The 16253-nt window shown below is 48.4% G+C and overlaps 1 protein-coding gene across 9 annotated transcripts in view; it reads left to right on the top strand.

The window, feature by feature from the left end:
• The window catches only part of LOC144140711 (kynurenine aminotransferase-like), a 70020-nt gene that overhangs the window by 15141 nt on the left and 38626 nt on the right, over window positions 1-16253 (top strand). The window contains exons 1-2 of one of the 9 annotated variants that reach the window (XM_077672319.1): window positions 12707-13128; window positions 15955-16014. The exons of 3 other annotated variants lie outside the window; for them this stretch is intronic. In XM_077672319.1, the coding sequence (XP_077528445.1) occupies window positions 13003-13128; window positions 15955-16014 (186 nt within the window). In that variant the 5' untranslated portion in view covers window positions 12707-13002. 5 more of the 9 variants (XM_077672316.1, XM_077672318.1, XM_077672317.1 and 2 more) reach the window with 5 other exon arrangements.

Below are 16253 nucleotides of genomic sequence, written 5' to 3'. Positions count from 1 at the left end.
CGACGACGGACGCACGCAGGAAGGACAGGGCCGCCAACAAGAGATGCTCTCAGCGTCGCATCTAAAAGTTCGTCGGATCTTCTACCGGAGAGACGCGTAACAACACTAATAAAGGAACGGCTCCAAGTGGAGAGACAGAGCTTGCGGTCACAAAAGAGCCGTACTGCAGCCTGATTATTGACAAAATGTCAATACAGCAAAAAGTAATTTATGACCGTCAAGTCGACAAAATTGTCGGTCTTGTTGACAATGGCTCTGAACCTCGAACCGGCGGTGCCACTGAAAAGCTTTTCAGTGGCACAATTTCGGTGTTGGATCAGTGTCGGATAGTGTTGGACCTTTGCAGTGTTGGACAAAAGCCTTTCAGTGTTGAACATTAATGTCCGACAATAAAAGCTTCTGACATACAAACTTCGCTCGTTCAACTTCGGTTGTCGGTTCGGTGAACGAGGGGGGTTGGGTCGATGGACCTCTGAAAGGGGGGGGGGGGGGGGTTACAACCCCCAAAACACCCCCCGTAGCCTAGTGCGGCACTGCTCCGATGACACGCCGCCGCGAACAAAAACGTGCACCACGCCGCACCGGTCTCCATTCCGTCAGAGACGCCGGGTCACAATTCGCCTCCCGTCGGTTTCCCCCTTCCCCTTTCGCATCCGATCGCACCCTGCGTTCTCATTGTCGTGAGGCTATCCCCATGCTAGCGCATCGATCAGGTCGAGCAGGTGTTGAAGGCATAGACAGTTTCTTAGTAAGTATTGAAGGCCATCTCAGCGACGTGACGCGCGAGAAGTCATCGCCTCCATGACGTCAGGAGAAGCGCACTTTCAGGGTCACTTGCGGCGCGGCGTTCGATATGTGGATGTGACGGTAAACGAGAGTTCGATATACGCGTACAAAAGTATACTTTTGCATAGGATTTCCAAGAGGATGTTCGGACTGTTCGATATATCCGGATCGACATAAGTCGATTTATTTGTACTTTTTTTGCCGTGCCCAGTGCGCTGAACGCCTTGTTGACCGTTTGGACTTCTGGTTATAACTTATAAATAGTCGCCCTTCGGCGAGCCGAGTCAGTACGTCGTCGGCATTGTAGCGAGACGTTCTCATGTTGTAAGCACGCCAGCGGGATGCCTCCTGTACAGATCATCGGGGATTCATCGCTGCTCTCTTATCGCCATGCATTAAACGAATTGAGTTTCGCTCTCGGCTCTGCATCGTTCGGAACAGACAGCTGTCCTGCTCGCCGCTCGTTCACCACGCTACCACTACATGACGGGGGCTACTGAGGTCGGTTCTGGGCGCCTACGGCAATGTAACATGCCCCTTTTTGCTGTCCACCAGCAACGGCATTTCGTCGCCGTCAATCCCATTCCATCCTCTTTTGCTTCCTATTCTGCCCTGCAGTCGCGGCGCAGTCCATTTGGGATGCCGGGCGACGGACGTGCCAGGCGGTGAGGAGCCGCCGCTATCCGAGCAAGCCCGGCAGTTGCGCGAAAGAAGCTACTGCTGCTAGCTCGGTTTGACGTCCCCCAACATAATTCGACGCCCAATGTAAATTCATTTACTAAGGCTTGACGTTGGACTGGTTGGGTACACATTATTCACAGTAAAAAAAAAAAAAAACAACGCAAAGACGAGAACGAGAGAAGTGGCAAACTAGAGTGCTGACGAACAACTGGAGAACGATTTAGTATATGAGACATCTAATACACGGAGAAACACTGGCCGCAAGCATGCGCCCGTTCTAGGATATCACTCCAAATATGCAATGGAGGCTTACATCGATGATAAAACAATCAGACTGGAAGTGTCAAGCCTGCTATCTAGTACAAGTCAGATTCAACTGGCTAGGTATGCTACCTCTCGTTCCAAAAGTGCAATCCATGGCGTGCTCACGCATTGTTCCCTCCGAATGCCAATCAGTGAGGCCTCCAATATTTCCCGGGAGCGGGCGTCTCGACAGCGTTTCAAAATGCGCGTTTCTTTCAACTTTGGGTGGCAATCACTTTTCACGCATTTCTTGCAATATAGCAAGATTGCTGCCCGTTCCTGTGCGCATAGGCATGTTCTCTAAGGCGATCATTTACGCATCTACCGCTCTGGCCTACGTAAACTCGCCCATATGAAAGTGTGATTTCGTAAGTTCATGCTACTTCTCACATGACTCTTGGGCCGTCGTTGCCGTTTACCTTGGCGCACAAAGACGCCAGTTTGTTGGGCGCTGAAAAAACGGTCCGCACTCCTGCCTTATCCCCGATCTTCTTCAAAAGGAGCGATACGTACCCCATGCACATAGGGTATGACGTTTATGCTGACCTTGGATCTTCTTGCGACCGGTTTTTTGCCGTGTTAGTCACTTAACCCTTTTCAGGGCGTTTTCTGCAGAGCTGCGCAACAAAGGAACCGGGTATATCCTGCTTCATGACTGAGTCTGTTGACTTGGGTGTCCAAGCTTCTCGTCATCGTGTGCGGACAGGATCTTATTACTGAGCCGCAACAGCAATGCCACGTACATTTCGCCACTTTTGAGTAGGCCGAATTGAATGGCAGTAGATTTTTTTGCGATCTTGGAGCGTCCCGAGCAACCACCGGGCGTCCGTCGGCCGTCCACCGTACGTCTCTAGCAGACGTCCGTATGACGTCCGTTTCAGGGCCGATGGACTTACCATGTACGTCCGTGGGACGTCCGGTTTTAACACTTCCGTTCGTACAGTCGGATGTCCGAAATTGGCTGTACTTTGGAAGTTCAGTAAACATTTTCAGAATTGATAAGTTAATGTTTCTACAAGGAATAGTACACCGCGCAAGGCTGACGCACTACCGGGCGGCCGGCATACATGAACGGAATGAACTTGCTTCACTTGTAAGTTGTTTCGTTAGTGGTTCTCAATACTTATATATCGTTCCCCAAAGAGATAATCGTTGGAGTTGGTGAAGTGCTTCAAAAAATTTAAAAAATTGGCTTGATATTAGAAATATGCAGATGAAACTTGCAACCTACAAGCCAGGGTGTTGATGTATAAAATCTTTTTAATTGAAAAGCACAGTAGCTTTTCTGTTTTTGCTTTTATATTCAATTTACGCCGTTATTTGATGCTTCGTAGTAACTTTTTACGTCCGTTGGCGGATGTCATTCGGACTTGCACATCCGTTTCTGGATGTCCACTGTACATCCGGAAATGTACGACCAAACATGGACATACAGTGGCCGTCCAAACTGGGCCTTGGATGTCCGGCTGTATTTCGGACGTCCGACGGACGTCGGTGGTTGCTTGGGGTATTCCCTAAGACATGACGCACGTCGGAAGTCATTTCTGGGTCGAGAAACCTCAACTTCCCACCTTCTGGCATCCCACTAGTCAGGTCGAACGTCGTCAAAACAGTCGAGAAAACCTTCAAAATCTCCGTTTCTTGCCGCTAAAAGGACAGTAATATGTACTTAAAACACCACCGGGAAATCATCGACGAAGCGAAGGCATTTACGACGGCCGAATTCTGAAGGGCGGATTGCAAACTCCTGTCGAAGACAGCCAGTAGCAAGTCATTGAGCACTGGAACAACATACGCGCCAGTGCACCCCCCCCCCCCCCCCTCCCCTCCGCCGCTTTTTTTTTTTTTTTTTTGAAGACGATAGTCTTTCTTGGGCTACTTAAACCCAGAAATTTTAGATGCGACGCATCTCATTCACTCGCCTTGTCCCTCCATACGGCGTCGTCCGCACCCCTCCCCTACACTATAAAAAAATAATAGTTAGCGGCGCCCGGTTTCGATCCCACGACACTGTGGGCGGAACGCGAGGTACATGGTGCTCTTCCCACTGCGCCACAAAACCACAGAATCAAATGCTACGAACGCGCCTTATATCCTTGACTCATTCAAACTACGTCAAGAAGCTACTGATGCAACGCATGATGGGGCAATGATTAACACTTGCAATAAAAGAAAAGAAGCTCCCACTTACAGCAACAATGATGGAGTAAAGGTCGTTGCGACAGTGAAGCCCCAAGCATACCACTTAGAGAGATTGACCAAGATTGGCCAATAAAACATAATAATAATCATAAAACATAATAATCATACGCGTTCCCGACACGTTTCACGCGATTTCAGAATCAATCCAACGGAAACACCAAGTGGACATCTACACAGGGTTCCCCTCGCGGGGAGGTGGGCGCAATTTTAAATGCAGAGCATTTCAGTAACTCACGATGTCACCCGCGTTGACGTCCGTCGTAGTCCGCACCGTCGTTGTCCGCACCCCTCCCCCTACACTATATAAAAAAAAATACTATCCGGCGCCTGGTTTCGATCCCTGGACCCTGCGGGCGGAACGCAATGTACATGGTGCTCTACCCACTGCGCCACAAAGCCGACACAGAATGGGAGGCTACGAACGCGCCTTATATCCTTGACTCATTCAAACTACGTCAAGAAGCTGCTGATACAACGCATTCACTACCACCAACTCCCCAAACACTAAACGTTAACGCAATACACCCACCCCCTATGCGACGCATTTACTCGAGTCCCCCTCGCGGGGAGATGGGACCGCCAAAAACAACGCGTTGTGGACTGCGCAGTAAGGTGCCGGCACGTGCGAGAACCGCTCGCGCTTTTAAAGACGATAGTCTTTCTTGGGCTACTTAAACCCAGCAATTTTGGTCTGTCTGTATGTGTCTGTCCGTCTGTCTGTCTGTGACTCGATTCAGCCACCCGGCCAAAGTGAAACTGATATTGCGCAATAGTCTTCTATACTCACACCTACATGTAAACGTCTAAGCCCGGTTTATATGTTCATACTTGTCAACTTTGTTGAACAAGAACAAGACATTACGTAAATATAAGACCGGAAATTAGTACACAAGGGATATTTACAGTGTTCCTTTATTAAAAAAATCATGGATGCTTGGTTTTTCGATAGCAAATGATATTCTACATCTACTGCAGAAAACCACCGCCTCCTGGCGGCATATGAAAAATCACGCGGCAACCACAACGAAAGGTTCCACTAGCTAGGTTCAACGTTCTGCTTGGAACGCACGTGGAGCACGGCCACGCGGCTCTATAAACCTTCTAGTCGGCCGCCTCCATTCACGCGCGTCTCCACCGTACTCCAGCGCTGGCATAGCGGAACCCGGCCTGTAGCAGTGGGACGCGGTAAATTGAAATCGCCTTGCGGAAACCGTTAGTGTGTTTACTTTGGAATGAGCGCGATGGTACAGGAACAGCATGAGAGGTGAGCGGGAAAGCAACGGGGGGCATTTCCTTGGCAAATGTCTACAAAGACTATCGTCTTTTGACGACATTTGCAACGAAAGGAGCAGATACGCGGCCAATTTTTTGTCTGTCTGTCTGTCTGTAACTCGATTCAGCCACCCAGCCAAAGTAAAATGCTTACTGCGCAATAGTCTTATATACTCACAGCCAAATGTCAACGTCTAAACCCGGTTTATATGTTCATACTTGACAACTTTGTTGAACAAGAACAAGACATATCCAAATATGAGGCAGGAAATTAGTACACAACGGATATTTGCAGTGTTCCTTTATTAAAAAATTCCTGGATGCTTGGTTTTTCGATAGCAAATGATATTCTACATCTACTGCAGAAAACCGCGGCCTGCTGTTCTGTTGCCCGCGCCACCTCCTGGCGGCATATGAGTAATCACGCGGCAACAGCAAAGAAAGGTTCCACTAGCTAGGTTTCACGTTCTGCTTGGAACGCACGTGGAGCACGGCAACGTGGTTCTATAAACCTTGAAGTCGGCCGCCTCGATTCACGTGCGTCTCCGCCGTACTGCAGCGCTGGCATCGAGGAACCCCGCCTGTAGCAGTGGAACGCGGTAAATTCAAATCGCCTTGAGAAAACCTTTAGTGCGCTTACCTTGGGATGAGCGCGACGGAACAGAAACAGCATGAGAGGTGAGCGGGAAAGCAAAGAGGGGCATTTCCTTGGCAAATGTGTACAAAGACTATCGTCTTTTGACGACATTTGCAACGAAAGGAGCAGATACGCGGCCAATTTTTTAATGTACAGCTTGTCGTTGTAAGCAACAAAAGTGGAGCGTAGGTATAAAGCTAATCCATCCAGGAATGCTTACGTGCTGATGCCGCATTCAGTTTGGAACCCGGAGTTCCCGAAACAATCGATGGCCTCACTCACGGCATCCAAGACCATCCTTACAAGACCACGACTGACGTCTCTCAGATACCATGTGCTCAGTGCGCCAACCGCGGCCCGCTTGCGGAGTGAGTAGACGTGCGATTGCGCCTCGACTATGCCGCTTTAAGTGACTGTACACTACAACTATACTACAACTGCACTGTATCTCAACCATCTTTTCTCCATGATCTCAACGTTCCCCATGACCTGCGTGCCACCACGGGTGCTCTCGCTGCCCGTGGAAGCGGAGCAACATCGCCAGCGCGCGTAATGATGATGATGATGATGATTATTAATAAAGGCCCCCCCCTTCGAATCGGGGTGACGGAATGCGCAATCTTGCCTGTCTTAGTAATTTAAATTTAAATTTAGTTAACCCTCAACTCGGATTTCTTTTTAATTCTGCCCTGCCGCTACCCCTGGCTGGGATGACACTTTATCGACTTCCCTGCTTTTTTTCCGCCAATACTCTAGCCGCTGCTTAGTAATACCTACTGCTGACCAGTTAATGCTTCCATCAACTGCGGAGCCCAGTGCCTCAGGAAGTAGGACTTTCCCCCCAATTCTATCCGGCTGAACAAAGCTTTTGGCATTCTATTACTATGTGGTCGATTGTTTCTTTATCCCTGCCACATCCCACACATGTCTCAACCTGTGACGAATATTTGCTCATGTAAGTTCGAGTTCTCAAGCAGCCAGCCCGCGCCTCAAAGAGCAACGTAACTTTATTGTTGTCATAAGAGTTCTCTTTCCAGATCTCTTGTTTGCTTGCTTTATAGATTCCCAGTGATCCCTTCTTTTCCATACTCTCTGTCCACATGAGCGTCTCTGTTTACTTCACTTGCTTTTTAACTGCCCCCCCCCCTTGTTTATCCGCCGCGGTCAAGTTATATTTAGTCGCCAGCTTTCGCGTCCTCTTCCGCCATTGGGTGTCCACACTTTTAAGGTACAGGTACCTGTGCACTCTGGCTGCCCAGTTCTCATCTAAATGTCTATGCCGCTCCTCAAAAGATATTTTACTTTGCGATTCCCTTCTTCAAATGAAGCCCAACCCATATCACACCGTCTCATTTGTAGTCTTACTGTGAGCTCCCAGTGCTAATCTGCCGACTGCCTTTTGGTTAACCTCCAGTTCCGACAGGATATCTGACTTTAAGCATAATACGGCATTAGAGAACGTGAGCGCCGGCACCATTACCCCTTTCCAGATGCATCGCACTACCTGGTACTTATTGTATCCCCTAAGTGCTCTATGTTTCATTACTGCAGCGTGTCGTCTCCCTTTTAGTTTGAGGTGTTCTCCATGGGCATTCTGCAGCCTTTTCATTCATTAAGCCAGATCCCCAAGTATTTGTACTTATTTACTAATGGTATGGCTTCCTGTTGAATCCTTATTGGTGCTGTATTAGCTTCCTAGTTAAACACCATGACTCCAGATTTCTGTGGGTTAAAATGTAGGCCTAGGTACGTTGCTTCATCATCACAAATGTCGGCCAGTTTTTGAAGGTCTTCCGCATTATTTGCCAGCAACACTATATCGTCCGCGTACATCAATCCCGGAATCCGTTGCTCCACCAACTCTCCATTGCTTCGGTACAAGTCAAAGCCTAATCCACTCTCCTCCAATCGTCTTTCCATTCCTCTAATGTAAAGTGTGAACAGCAATGGCGAAAGGGGGGCACCCCTGTTTTAAACCTCTTCGAATGTACACGGGCTCTGTGCCTGCCATGTAATATGCGCCTTGTTATCCTCATATATTGCCCTTAGCAGCCTTACAAATTCTGACCCAATTCCCTCTTCTTCCAGTATATGCCACAACAATCCCCTATCTACGTTGTCATAGGCTCCCTTTATGTCCAGAAACAGTAGCCATGTTGGTCTGCCCTGTGCTGCTGCAATTTCGATGGTTTGGGTTAATACGATTGTCTTCTAAGCGCCGACCCCGCCGAAATCCATTTTGCTGTTCCCCTAAAATACCATTACTTTCCACCCACTTCACAACTCGTATTTGATGGCTTAATACTAATCTATAGAGCACTGACGTGACTGTAATCGGCCTGTATGAGCTCGCCTTGTCCTTCTCTCCCTTGCCTTCGCCGCGAGATCAACATATAGGTGGCGACAACGTCGCGCTGCTAGTGTGGATGCTCCGCTGAGCGGCCCGGAAGAATGCACACTGTGGGCGCGCTTTGTGCCTTTTCCGCGCCGTATGTGCGCACGAGAGGCGCAAACAAGAGTGGTATGCTGTAGTTCGGTTCCGCAACGTTCAACGTATAGCATGGAAGCGGCAATAAGTTAATTACTATGCAAAAAAAGCGGTGACCCACCGGGAATCTCAGAACGGCCGAAATAATGACAATGAACTTTTTTGTACGCCGCGGCTCGTAGCAAGCTAGATCTTTCCAGACTATGGCTTTGAGCCTTCAATAAAAGCATATAAATAGAAACAAATCATGAAGCCTCGATCTCTGGAATACAGTTTACAATAGCAGTTTCAATCGATTTCACTGGTAGCGTGACGCATTCTTGCATTTGTGGGATGCCCTGAAATGGTAACGCCACTTAACTGCCCCGATCGACATTCTTTCTAAGAGCTTACGATATTTTTTTGTGTGTTCGAAAGGCAACATAAAATTATTGAATTTTAACCAGCGCAGGTATATAAATGCAACCGTACGTTTAAACGGATATTTTGCGCGCAGCTTTAGTTAAATTAAATTTTAACGACTCTGAAGGCAGGTTTGAGAATAATGGTGTCGTATCACTTATTTAAAGGGGCCCTGAAAGGCGTTTTGAGCACACTAAATGAAGTAGCGCAATCGTTAGATTGGGTCGTCAACGTCATCTGTGCCAAGTATTACTCTTTTACGCGCAGCGGAAAGCTCACAGTTTTGTTGCAAAGTTTGTCGCTTTTTTCTCACCCTTCCCTTCGTGTTTTTGGACGCCGCCATCTTCACATGTCTACATCATCGATTCCCAGATGTTCGTCATGAGCTAGACATCCTGCTGTTGGGAGGCTTTTTCACGCACTTCCGGCAAAGAGATGAGTCGTCTGCTCAGCGTCGGCTCGCCGGCTGATCTGCCAGCGGAGTGCTGGAGTGCTTGGACATTTCACGACAAACGAAACAAGTGTAAACAAACGCTTAACCGTTTGTATTGAATGCAACACGGCCATAACACGACATGGACATATTCCCTTACCTGAGTACGTTCCATAAAGAAAGCGTTGAAACCCCGTGGCACTTCTTTCGTGCAATCGCAGAGAACGCCCTGAGCCGAATGCCCGGGTTTGACGCATACATTTTATTCAACTGCAAAACAATCCAGAGATGCATTTCGAACGAACACAACGTCACAACATGCGTTGCAAGTCTGAACAGGGATTGACAAACGGGTTGCCTCCTCCTGCCTGTCGTAAATTCGGCACTCACCTCGCGCGCGGTTTGCGGGGACGAACAGCAAGTCACTTAATTCTGGCGCACAAGCCGAGATGGCTTTTAGCCACGCACACTGCACATACCCCATGCGAGGTTGAGTCGTACGTCCCCGAGAAAGATAATCCAGACCATGGGAAGCACTATCCACCCGCAGAAGCACAACGTCGCATTTCATCGCGAAACAATTAATGGCGTCCACAACACACACACCATCACCTCCTGTAATATCAAACGCATCTCGCACTTCCCAATGGGAGTGAGTGGTACGCCTGCAGTGCCCACATGTCGCGAGGTGGGGCCACGAGCTGGATCACGCAACCGTAACTGACTTCTGGAGCGGTTTGTGTCTTGTTGCCAAGGCAACCGATGTTTGAGATTGTCAAAGAAATGGCGCTCGCTCCAGCGCTAGAAAGCTCAGAGCCGCGCCGGAGCATGTTTTGCCAACGTTGCCGCTCTCCACCACGCGTCGCCCCAAGCTGAACTGGTCACATGATTGAAGCGTTTTGTGCACTGGTTCTGTATCGGTTTAAAATGTCTTTTTCACATGCCGCCGGCAGGAATTACCACCGCCACAAAATAAACCCGGCACCAGCGGGGCCACATCTGATACGGCGCTTTTTGGACAAACAGTGCGCGGTGCATGAAAGGGACCGAGCGCACGATCCTCCCCGAGCGGCTGCGAGTTCGCCGCCGATAAAAAGTCGCGTGCCGCCGATAGCAACTCCAGCAACGTACAGCGCGAAAGGACATGGCCAGGCCGCCGCACAAATGCAGCCAGATTTTTCGTTCGCTTTTCCAGCCTTGAGCGGAGTGCGGGATTCATGGTGTCAACAAAGCTTGCCCGTAGCAGACGGCAGTCTAGGAGCGCCATAGCGGAAGTACGTCATCGCTGAGGAGCGCAGCATCATGGGAGGGAAGGCTTGCGCGCCGTCAACAGCGAAAGGAGGAGGAAACGCGGCGCGACGATAATGCGCGGTTTTTGATTTACGATTTCTCAGCTAATACTCATCGCTTTAACAAAATTCTTGCGGGAGGAGATTGCTATTACATTGCTTTATTTGGTTACATGTACATCCATGCATCGGCGGAAGGTATTTCAGGACCCCTTTAAGGCTTTCGTAGCAAGTGAACTTGCGAATTAAATTGATAACGCGCACAGTACAATCAACATATCTCATGTTTAGCCAGACTTGCAAAGTGACAAGTAGGTTTACAGTGTGTAAACCAATTCTGGGACCTCACAGTGAGCACAGATTTTTTGTTAGATTTGCATTCTTGCGTAATGTCGCTTACGAACCATAAAGTTGGCAAATGAAGTTGCCCTGTTGCAGATGTTGTAAAACGTTCCTTTTTATTACTCGTTACGAAACAGCGCAACGGGTTTCCGGTAACTACTTTGTTTTGTGAACTGAACCTCGCTTTTGACTTGACGTTGAATTCTTGAGGATTGGTTAAGGGTAAAAGTTTTCTGTGCATTAATTTCGTTTTTTTTTTCGAGGGGGGGGGGGAGGTGTTCTGCCAACGTTCCAAGAGCAGCGAGAAGAGAACGCATGTAACGCGAGAAGCCAAACGTTGGTTATCAGTGTTACTTGAAATTGGCGTCGTGTTCCGTAGCGGTGAAAAAGCAGTACTTCAACAAGTAGACGCCAGTATTTTCAAAACTGATTAACCCCCCTTTTGGTCCGAGATTGTCCAGGAATTGTAGCTCGCCTTTTTCAGAATTGTATTGAAAGCAAGCATTGTAGAAAAAAAAATCCAGCGAGTCATGGCACACACCCTCCAAAGATGTGGGCAACAACGTGCATTATATTACGCGATTCTTCCTCTTTCTTTAAACTTTGGTCTACCTTAAGAGGTTAAGACGTGACCTTGTAAGGCATTTGGTTATGCCGAGTGAAACACACTTCTGGACAAGGTGATATGTCGATATCTGAAAATAGCCGGAATATATGAAAATAACACATGAAATGCCACAGGACAGACGCAAACTCACAACTGCTAAATTTTACCGAGAAATCCCCTCGAAATACTCTTGCGCATCCACAGAAACGTATTTTAAATAATACGCAAAATTAGCAACGCAGTAACGACTCTCCAAACATGGTATTTTTTTTCGAAAAAGTACGTCTCCGGTAATGTATGGGTGATAGCGCGCGGGTCTTGTGAAGTGCAAGAGTTTTCGTTTCTTTCTTCTTTGTATGAGGACACAGCGCAATTTTACAAGGGTGTGGCTAATGCACGGGTATGCACAGGTCTTGTCGCTTCTTACCCGTTTCGTGTACTAAACCTTTATCCTTGCACTCATCTGCACTCATCAATAAGAAAAGCGCGATGTGTCGAAGCAATGTTTATAACACGTTTCACGCTCAAGCGGTGATGTTTCGTGGAATTAAACCAGCACATTAACCCGCAACGGCCGTTGATTATTGCGTTTCTAGAGGAAATGCGCAAGCAGAGGTAACTATTTCATTGCTTATTGCTAAACAAGTACACATATTGGTTGTTTTATCGTGTGCAGCACGCGTCTTGCGCCGCGCGCAACGTGAAGGAGCAGACGACGCGAGAGCGCCATCCCTAGGAGCGGTTTGTCCCGCCGCCGCCAGGGGCCTACTGTGTTCGATCTCAGGGCGATATTTCTCGTTAGTGAGAAACTCTATGGCAAATAGATCAAACTACAGTGAACTAGGATACTTGGTATTCTAGTTTACTGTATATCAAACCATCCATGGATCAAACTCATTCTGCTTTCGCGCCATTGCGTGGGAATCCTCTCAGATTTTATAGTGCGCTCGATGGCTGTATACAAGTGCGCCTTGCCCGCTGTTCCCAAAAATCTCTATTGGGATTCCATCCGGTCCTGTCGCCGTATTTTTTGGGTGTTCTGCCTTTTTCCAATCCAAAAATTCGATGTTAAATTTTTCATCTGTCGCCATGGTCCATGTCTGTCGCACTTCTATTGGCCACCTGTGTCCGGTTAGCTCGCGTGTTTGGCCAAAAGTATTTGCAATGACTCCATGTAGGTATTTTAATGCGCGGTCCCCCAGGAGAACGATACCGTCCCCGTCCTGTATCTGGCACCTCTTCGTTCCCAGAAGCGTGAGAAGCGCGGCCAGCGCCAGCCGGTGGAAGTAGCCGCAAGCCGCAACAGTGCGAGCGCGGCGAGTGCAATTTGCGATGGCTGTTCTGTGGTGTCGTCTAGCCGTCTCGCCAATGCAGTCCTCCCTGTTCTGTGATGCAGTCGGCCGTGGCCAGTTAGGGCCGTAGTGTATATTGTTAGTATGAAAATATATGGTTGATAAAAAAAAAATGGCCCTCGGTGTACTTAGCTGAAGGCTGTCAGGTACAAGGCATCCCGCTGTCCGTGGATTCCGCGTAGAAATACTCCCCAAATACTCATTCCACATGACAGCCTTTCCACTGCAGTTTTCCGCCAGAACAGTTTTGTCCTCGGCCGCCCTCCGCCACCTCTTCTCCACCCTCCAGAGCTCCATACGGACCGTCTCTCGCCAGCCCCCATACGAGGCCTCGGTAAGGCGCTCTGGGGTCACGTCGTAGCGCTCGGACCGTCGTCCCGTCAGCGCAGTCCATGCAGGCGTGGTATTAAAGCCCCGCGATGTTAGCCCCGTGTCTCAAATGCCCCGCGAACAATAATCCCGCGCCATAATCCCCGCGTGCCAAAGGGCCCGCCGCCAGTTTGACCCGATTCATTTTCCCGTGGCGGTACGAGCAAATGTCATGTTTTGGTGCATGTATGCTTTAGAAATAGATTATGTTCCGACGACCATCTCAAGAAATAGGTAGAGCGGGTTTTTGTTCCTCACATTTCCTTGCTTTTAGGAGGAACACGGAATAAATAAATACAGGGAGTAAACCGAGCTTACAAGGGAAGAGGAAGGAAGGGAGCTGGCTTCCAAGTCGCCTTAATCGCGTGGTTATCAAAACGTCACGTCTCAACTCCCTTTACCCTCATGGACTAGCACCACCATAGCATGTCTTCCACCCTTAATAGTGCTAAAGTAGGACAGACTTGCAGCCCACTGCTGTGGAAGTGATAACCACGTAGTGAACTTCGTTATGCCTGCGTCCATGGCGAAGGCCAGTGACACTGCGGGGCCTCAGGGGGTGCCACCTCTGCTGGGCCACAGCCTCGTTGAGTGAGCACCAGGTATTCACTTTCAGCACCAAATGAACTACGTTGCCATGTAGGTTATTCAGACCCAAAAAGGGCAGGATGTGCTCTTTGTACATGGCTGCAAGTATGTCATGCCATCATGTGTGACCAGGATCTCAGACTCGTCCTTATTACTGCTTGGTGCATCCCGGCGGGCACTGCATGCCTGCTTGTGGGTTGCTGGCGCAACAGCCTCCTTGTCCCACCATGCCTTTGGTTTGCTCGTACCAGTTCCCCTCTTAGCATTACTCCTTTTGTCCACTGCTTGCAGTGTCAGCTGGAGTGAGTCCCCCGAGGTCTTGTGTGCCTGCAGAGACGTTCATTTCACTTCTTTCTCTAGCAAGACTGCTACCCTGTCAATGGCCCAATCTGGCAGTGCATGGGACCCTTCTGCGGGTAGACTGGGCTGTGGTGATGGGCAATGGCTATGCGGGATGCTATTGTGGCCATTACCCACACTACAGCCCCACAGTGTCAGTTGTCATCTCAGTGAGCCAAAGGAGGAGTGCTGGTGTGATAAAATGCTAGTTGATGCATGATGCTTTTTCCCGTACTGCCCGTGTAGTTTGCCTGTGCTCTTCTCTGTACCGTGTACCTTCATCAGTTCCATCCTTTCAGTGTAGTCCAAGAGAACTCGCCCCATTTTGTCAGTATTCCTGTCAAACTTATCCGTGCGTGCCTTGAAATTTTCAGTCCTCTCCAACTCCACCACACTAGTCTGCACTATTTTAGTTCTCAGTAATTACAGCAGGGGGTATTGCAGTGTGCATCTACCCGTAAGTGATAAGCAGGGCACCTGCACCTGAAGTCCCTTCATTGATTTTTCTATAGAGGGACTTGATTCACACTTAGGGGGCAGTAGTCACTGCAAACAGTGGGATTGAGAGGTGTGGTAGCAAACTAGGGCTTCACGCGACAGACAAAAACAACAATGGGGAGCATTGGGAATGGGCAATCTTTTCAACAGGATGGGATTCACTTCAGCTGTAAGAGGAAGCATAATTTGAGCATTGAACAGGGAAAAGCCATTGATTGCTGATAGGGTTACTGAATTAAGGAAGTAATAATTTAAGGACGACATAATGTATCAGAAAAAAATTGGAGTCACAGTGAAATGGTTAACTCTATAAAGCATACAGAATAGACCAACCATTGAAACCAGCAGAAAGGAAAGAGATGACCTGGAAGATGGGGCATAAAAAGATGTTATTGAACCATGGAAAAGAAGGCAGTTAAGCAAGAAAACCAGGAATAGCACAAGATGGGACAGCTGGCAGTGGTGCTTACAGCATTTCATTCCAGGGGGCAAGGAAAATAGGGGAACATGACGAGAGAAAAACTTCTGGATGCACTGGGCGTGTTCAAGGCAACCTTTTTTTTTTTTTTTCACTTTTGTTTTTCTTCAGGGGCATTGCAAAATGGCTGATTATTCTGGTGAGGGCAGATACCAGAAGCCAGGTTATTGCCTGTCTTGTTTCGCGTCCCAGTACAGTGTGCACAAAACAGGAGGCAGGTGCAGCTGATATCTCAGCCCTGTTTACACTGCTCGTACGTTTATGTGCCACAGCTTGCACTCCCAGCAAAGCGCAGCTGGCGAAGTGGGGGATTACATTTGTCTCCACCTGACAAATTGTGCCTTCCCTGCCTGCATGTTCTTGGTGCTGCGAGTGCCTGTAGGCAGCTGCTGTTTGAGCAACACGCCTAATGTAAGGACTGTCATGGGTGGTGGCACTTGTCTTTGCTAAAACGTAACCACAGAACGCTATGTGTTGGGCTCAAGGGTTTTTTTTTTATTTGGTTTCAATTTTCGCTGACAATCCTACTACAATTTCTCTCATGGGGGCTGGTTGTAAAAAAAATGGTGAAATTCCAGCTGCTCGTCCACCCAGAGGCACTTGGTGCTTGTGATTAGGGTGAAGGTGTCGACACTGAAGTGATATTCCAAGCGATAGTTTCACCGTCCGATGTGAAGATGAACCCCGTCATTGCACTGTTAGGCAGCTTGGCAACGCACTCTGCTATGTCCTGCTTGGTTTTATCAGTAATAGCTCTCTTTGTGTGGTTCCTGTTGGAATGTGTCTTTTGGCATGGACTCAGCGAACTGACTGTCTGCTTTTGGCTTCTCCCCTTTTGCGTTGCTAATTGTGGTAACAAAAACCGATCATTTGAATCTTCTTCTTTAGTCACAAATTACTCTGCCATCACAGCATCCTTTAGTCTTCCAGCAACAGCAATGTAGTGAGGTATGAAAGGTCCAGTACTTTGAATTTGCGCAAGGTTGTGTGTTGTCTACATGGCCTCTTTTGTTTTGAGCAGCGGGAAATGGCTGCTTTTTTGACCTTGGTATTTACCTGAGAAGTTTATGCTGTTTGAAAGGGCAACCAGAGCATCTGTATTGGCATTAAAAGTTAATTGTCTTCCCAAAAACATTGAATTAGATTTTTATTGCTGAGCCCAAGTCAACACCCCCCCCCCTGCCCTG

Source organism: Haemaphysalis longicornis, unplaced genomic scaffold (assembly GCF_048455015.1).
Source record: "Haemaphysalis longicornis isolate Haplotype H1 unplaced genomic scaffold, Haemaphysalis longicornis Haplotype H1 scaffold_1, whole genome shotgun sequence".
NCBI classification, from domain to species: Eukaryota; Metazoa; Arthropoda; class Arachnida; order Ixodida; family Ixodidae; genus Haemaphysalis; species Haemaphysalis longicornis.
This window is presented reverse-complemented; position numbering and strand designations above follow the sequence as displayed.